The sequence below is a fragment of the Archocentrus centrarchus genome, unplaced genomic scaffold (genome assembly GCF_007364275.1).
Source record: "Archocentrus centrarchus isolate MPI-CPG fArcCen1 unplaced genomic scaffold, fArcCen1 scaffold_45_ctg1, whole genome shotgun sequence".
Lineage (NCBI taxonomy): Eukaryota > Metazoa > Chordata > Actinopteri > Cichliformes > Cichlidae > Archocentrus > Archocentrus centrarchus.
The window spans coordinates 1,082,767-1,088,901 of record NW_022060271.1 but is presented as its reverse complement, the minus strand read 5'-3'; the positions used below and the strand labels follow the sequence as shown (position 1 = coordinate 1,088,901).

The 6,135-nt window shown below is 50.0% G+C and overlaps 1 protein-coding gene across 1 annotated transcript in view; it reads right to left on the bottom strand.

Moving 5' to 3' along the window:
* LOC115777211 (NF-X1-type zinc finger protein NFXL1-like) overlaps nucleotides 1–722 on the bottom strand; it is a 14,579-nt gene extending 13,857 nt beyond the window's left edge. Inside the window, exon 1 of the mRNA XM_030725047.1 lies at nucleotides 663–722. Within this exon, the coding sequence (XP_030580907.1) occupies nucleotides 663–722 (60 nt within the window). The remainder of the gene's footprint in view (nucleotides 1–662) is intronic.
* Nucleotides 723–6,135: the final 5,413 nt, after the last annotated feature.

The window sequence follows — 6,135 nt, the reverse complement described above, 5'->3', positions numbered from 1 at the left end:
TTTCTGGATAATAATGAGCTGCTCTCCATCAGTCACAATTTCAAAACACTGAGATAATACCTTGAAATTTGGATGTAGCTCTGCTAAAAGATTAGCTTGCATCCATTCCCATCAGGGACCTTCAGTGTTCTTTGATTTTAAGCTCCTGCAAGAACCCCTCAAATTAAAGAACCATGAGTCCACTAAACGCTGCTGTTTTCTGTTCAGTGCTGTAACAGGAAACATTGACGGGGCTCATTGCTGTAACAGCATGAGAGGGCAGCTCTTCATCTTACACATTTCATGCAAATTTAGATACAAAGTCCAGCACTGAGCAGATTCAGCCCAGCACAGGTCACATTTGAGGCTTTAAGCTTCAGTTAGCTGGGATAACTGACTCTGGAGGAGTGCTCTGGACCCACACTATCAGAGCTGACTGCTGTGAACCGGTTCTATATGACTGTAGATGATTTATGACTTAAATGAAAGCACAGGACTGTCTTCACGTTCTCTTTTATTTTGAAGGTTCCTGCCACTTCCTGCCTTCTTCCTTTCCCCGCCCTCAGTATGATCCTGACTTCACCTGTGCTTTGTTATCCCTCTGCCTGGTGTGTGTGGTTATCATGTCCTGTGGGTGTATTCTGGACTCCACCCTTCATGTTTCCCTCGTGTCGCCCCCCCACTCCCCCCTCCTTCATGAAACCGTTAATGACACCGCGCCGTCGTGTAAGCCTGGTTACCATGGTGATCTGTTGTTGTGTTTTCTGTCACAGAGCCGTGGGTGTGTCGTTTTCAGCATAAATGAGTCAGATCATCAGCTGCTGCCCCCTCAGAATGTTTCATTATTCAGTCTGCAGCTGTTTCTGATGGAGGTGTCTTCATGTATGTACACACACACACAGACACACACACACACACAGTCAGAGTTTGCAGTGTGGGGGGTTAAATGTGTGTGTTCTAAATCTTGGTGTGGACGTGTCCCTGAAATCTACACCACAGGACTGTGAGCCTTCATCACTGAGTATAAATAATACAGCTGCTCATGAACACGAGCTGCTGCCTGCAGACCAAACCTCAGGCTGAGTGTATGAGCTCCGTTTGATCCATCAGTCAATCAATCAATCAATCAATCAACCAACCAACCAACCAACCAGTCAAGCAGAACCAAAGCCCCAAATCTGGAGCTGTCACATCACAGTCAGCAGTTTTTTGTTAGTTTGTTTGTTTGTTTATTTGTTTATTTTGTTTTTGCTTTGTGTGTGTGTGTGTGTGTTTTTTTTTTTGGGGGGGGGGGGGGGGGGGGGGGGGTCAGTTGTGACCTGTGCAGGTGTTCCATGACAGCTGGGATGGATCCAAAAAGGATTTCCTGTTCATGTATCCAGGTGTGGATACATTTGAATACATAAAGTAGATCAGATGGTTCTCCAGAGGCTGCTCAAACCCGACTGGTCAGGAGAACTGGAACCACAGGGTTCTCAAACATCAGACTGAATGTCTGCTGACGCTCTCATGCAGACCTTTATGTAATAACTCCACTCTGATCCTTTTTGATTGGTGCATTAGATAAGACTGCAGCATGTGAAGCTGCTGTCAGAAACCAGGTCAGAGTGCTGAAGGTTGATGGTTTGATTCCTTCCCTGCTGCACTCAGAGGACATGCTCCTGAGGACCCGTGAGCTGGTCTCCTCCTGAGAAAGCTCCTGACTCTGAGAAGGTCCTTCTCTGCTGCTGCTTCAGGATACTCAGCAAAACAAAGACAGCAGCTCTCTGAGCAGGAGGCTCCTCACAGAGGAACCCTCTGAGAACAGACGCAGGCCAGCAGGAGGCACTCTGCACACTATTACATGTGTAATGATGGGAGAAGACACACACGCAGGCACACACGGACACACACAGCTTTATGGCATTTGTGTGCAGTGAGTCGTAGCAAACAAAAGAAGAAGAAGAGCTCTCAGTGAGAGGAACATCTGTGGCCTTCTATACAAACAGGCTGGAGTTTGTGACTGTGCAGGAGAGGAAGAAGGAAGAGGAAGGTAAGGAGAACATCAGACAGGAACCACAGATACAGAAAACTAAAGGAAGGAAAACCCAGCACAGGAGGTAAGTGATGAGAGAGGGAAACTAAAAGGAGACAGAGGGGGAGACAGAGGTGCAGACAGAGGTGCAGACAGAGGGGGAGACAGAGGTGCAGACAGAGGGGGAGACAGAGGTGGAGACAGAGGGGGAGACAGAGGTGGAGACAGAGGGGGAGACAGAGGGGGAGACAGAGGTGGAGACAGAGGTGGAGACAGAGGTGGATAGGGGAGACAGAGGGGGAGACAGAGGTGGAGAAGTAAGAATGCCAAGCTGGAGGAGGAGGAGGATGGAGAGATGAAGGTGGACGGATGCTGCTGCGTCTCTTTTACTGCCTGCGTAAATATTTGAAATTCTTGCAGTGTGATCCTGATGCTGATTGGCTGAGGGACTCCATGCTGTCATGGTGACAAGACCAAGCAACACACACACACACACACACACACACCCATCATTGCCCTTATTCCTCTTTAGCTCCTCTTCATCAGGACAAAGAAAGAAAGAGGATGACTCCAGGAGGAGGAGGAGGACGTAGGAAAGGTGGAAGGAAAGGAGAAAAGGAGTAAAGGAAGTGAAAGACAAGGAGAGAAAAAAGAACGATGGAGGGAGTGCTCAGATAAAAGGAGTGAAAAAGAAAAGGCAGAAAAGATTCAGGAAAGAAAGAAGGAGAAAGGAGGAGAGGAAAAAGCTGAAGGAATGATAGGAGGGAAGAAAAGGAGGCTCAATAAAGGAATAACAGGGTGGGAGGGTGGAGGAGGTCGGAGCAGGGTGGAGGAGGATGGATGGACTGGGTTACAGGCAAGTGAAATCAGGTATTTCCACTCTGAAGGTCAAAGGTTGACAGACTTTGACCTTTTAACACCTTTAATGACTAAAAAGACCTCAGAGGTGACGGAGAGCAGTGTGTGTGTGTGAGAGAGACAGTGTGTGTCTCAATGTGTGTGTGTGTGTGCGCGTGTGTACCGGTGAGGACCAGGACGAGCAGTAGGAGGCCGGCCAGCAGGCTCACGGTGGGAATCAGGATGTAGAGGAGAAGCCGAAGGTGATTGGTGGATCCTAGTTTGTGAGGACACGCCTCCCCGCCCATCCTCGCCTCGGGTCCTCGGACCGGAGCCTGGGGGGGGCAAAGAGACATTCAGAGAACTCATACAAATGCAGGAATCCAGGTTATCAGAGGACATGAGGTGGTTTCCGGCTCTTTAAGCCCAGTTTTGGCCCCGCCCCCTTTCTTCCCCTGAAGGTTATTTTTACAGAGCAGAGGTGGGGGGGCAGAGGTGGGGGGCACAGGGTGTTTCTGTCCTCTCAGAGTTTCCGTTGGACTCGCTGAAAGTTATTTTTGAAGCGATATGACGACAAGTGGACACTGGATCCCACTCAGCAACCCCCCTGCTTTAAATACTGCTGTGGATCCCCCCCTGTGCAGCCTGCTGATTGGCTGAGACGATCTACAGGAAAAGCTGCAGGTTCGGGTTTTCTTCGATAATATCTATAAAGATTACTCCTGCTTTGTTCTGCTCAATAAGGTTTTTACAAATAAAAAACATGCAGATTATCTTATCTCACACCTCAGGCTTCATAGACTTTTATTCTGAAGGGCAAAACCAGGCGAGGAATGAACGGTCAGCATAAAAACTGTTTCTTTACAGCATTACTCCAATAATAAATAAGATAAATATAATAAAGGTGATCAGGTGTGAGTGCGGGGGGGGGGGGGGGGTGCCACACTTCCTCCTGTAAACTCTTTATTTTATTTTGTAAATCAATGAACGATGATGTTCATCATCATTAAAGTCCATTTCATTTTCCCTCCTTCAGAGCTCGAAGCACCAAAACTGTTGATCATATGAATGAAATATGAATGATTTAAAGTAATCTCTCAGATTTAGGAACTCTCAGCTGTTTCTGGATCAGCTCACAGAAACAGACCTGCAGCACGAGGAGCGTCCGGCTGGTCCGGTTTGAGGTCCGTGACACACGTTAATGTGCGCTGCAGGGAGCCCTCGGTTTACACCACAGCACATCAGAAACACAGTAAACACAGTCTCTGCAGACGTCCGTGCAGCTGGAGCTGAACACCGACAGAACAAAGTTATTAAAGTTATTAATGAGAGTGTGACGTGGATCACAGGTGAGCTCTCACGCGGTGAAATGAGCGGAGGAAAATCGGCAGATTCAAAGTGAGAAACCTGTTCTTAGGGAACACCGTGAGCTGCGGGGCTGCCCGCACACCCAAACTAAATAATCTGATCGCACACGAATCACCGCTCCTGCCATCCTCCGGTAAAAGAACTGAGCCAGAGGCGGCGGGCTCACCGAGCTGAGAATAAGAGAAGCTCCACCGATTAGAATAAATCTCTGAGAGCGGAGAGGACAGAGGACGGACACCAAGGACAGCAGCCGCCGCCGCCGCGGGGACGGAGGCAGAGAGAGCCCGGGGAGGACGGAGACAGAGGGGGGGAACTCACCGCCGCAGATCCCGCTCCGCTGAAGGTGACACGCGGGCAGGTCTCCAGCCGCGCGGACATGACCTGCTGCTGCCCGCCGAGCGCGAGACCATCCCTCTGTCTGCAGCCCGCGAGCTGCTCCGCTAACTAACCGGGCACGAGACACGCTGGCTCCGCCCCTCTCCGCCCTCCCCCGCTCACCGTCACACAGCTCAGGTCGGCTGCACGTGAGGACGCCTTAACGTGGATTAAACCTGCAGCGTTCAGGTGCGTGGACGGAGCCGCGTGCCCCTCAGCTGGCTGGCCGGCACCCCCCCACCCCCTCCAAGCTTAAAACTGAACACTCAGTGACTCCTAATCATGTTACTGACCTCCATAAACAGGTCTGCTGATCCCCCTGTTTACACCAGCCCACACCTGGATCAGGGCCGGGGTGGGTGCATGGATGGATGGAGGTCCCATGGGAACAAACACAGGCAGCAGTAAGAGACTGAGCTGGGTGGAGGTCACAGTGTGCAGCTAGGGTGGATGACAGTAAACAGGAGCATTAAGGGTATTAAGAGTTGCCCCTGATTAAAAGTACAGCTGCAGGGCCGTTTCGGGGGCAGCAGTCAGAGGGGGCCCTGCTCACTAAAGCTGGATGGGGAGCGTCCTCTCCTGCTGAAACATGCAGACAGCAGCCCTGCTGCATGTTAACGTGTTTGATGCTGATGGTCGTAGCAGCATCAGGAACGCTCCCTGTCCTGTGGGGTAAAATGCTGCTTCACCGTGTACGAGAAGAACCTCAGTCAGTTTGTCTGAGCTCAGGTCACACTGAACAAACAGGAAGTTTAGAGAGAGCGCGCTCAGTGCATGTTTCAGACAGACCCTCGCCCCCACCACCACCCACAGCTTCAAAGAACCAAGATTCAATTAGGGAGTCCGCAAACCAGAGTGATGTCACAGTGCTGTGTCCATCATTTGTGTACAGCCTATGTGCATAAAGTAGTGATCCTAGTTATTAGTACACAAGTTTTAGTACTCAAATACTGTAATTGCTACATTAAAGTGGTTGTGCAGACTCATACTGAGGGATTAACATGTATACGACTGATGTCACTGAAGCCTCGTATCCTGCTGGGAAGCTCCATGTTTATAAAGATGGCTGTAACCACGGTGACCTGGTTTATGCAGCGTCTCTGTCAGACGTACGTGACGAGCGATGGGTGGATCCCACTGAAAACCTCAGAGGAGCCAAAGGGCGTTCTTCCTCTGGACTTCCATGAAACAGGAAATATTTGTGCTTCCCTTGAACAGAAGCTGGTGGAGCATCATGTTTACTCCTGGAGCCACTGAGTCATCAGTTTGCCTCACTGTACAGTTCTCCATCACGCTGGAGAAGTACTCGGCCTTCACCAAACTGTTCTCAGATGCTCTGAGGATGGTCTTCATTCATGGCCGTGTGCTCGGGCTCAATTAGGAGGACACTCCCTTTGATGAGAAGCAGCCACACACACACACACACACACACACACACACACAGAGGTGTGACACAGTGACTCTCAGCTTCTTATTTTCCTACATGTCCCAAACAACCTGAACCTCTTGCACAGGTTTTCAACAGACTGATGAACAAACCTGCTCCTCTCAAAAGAACTGCA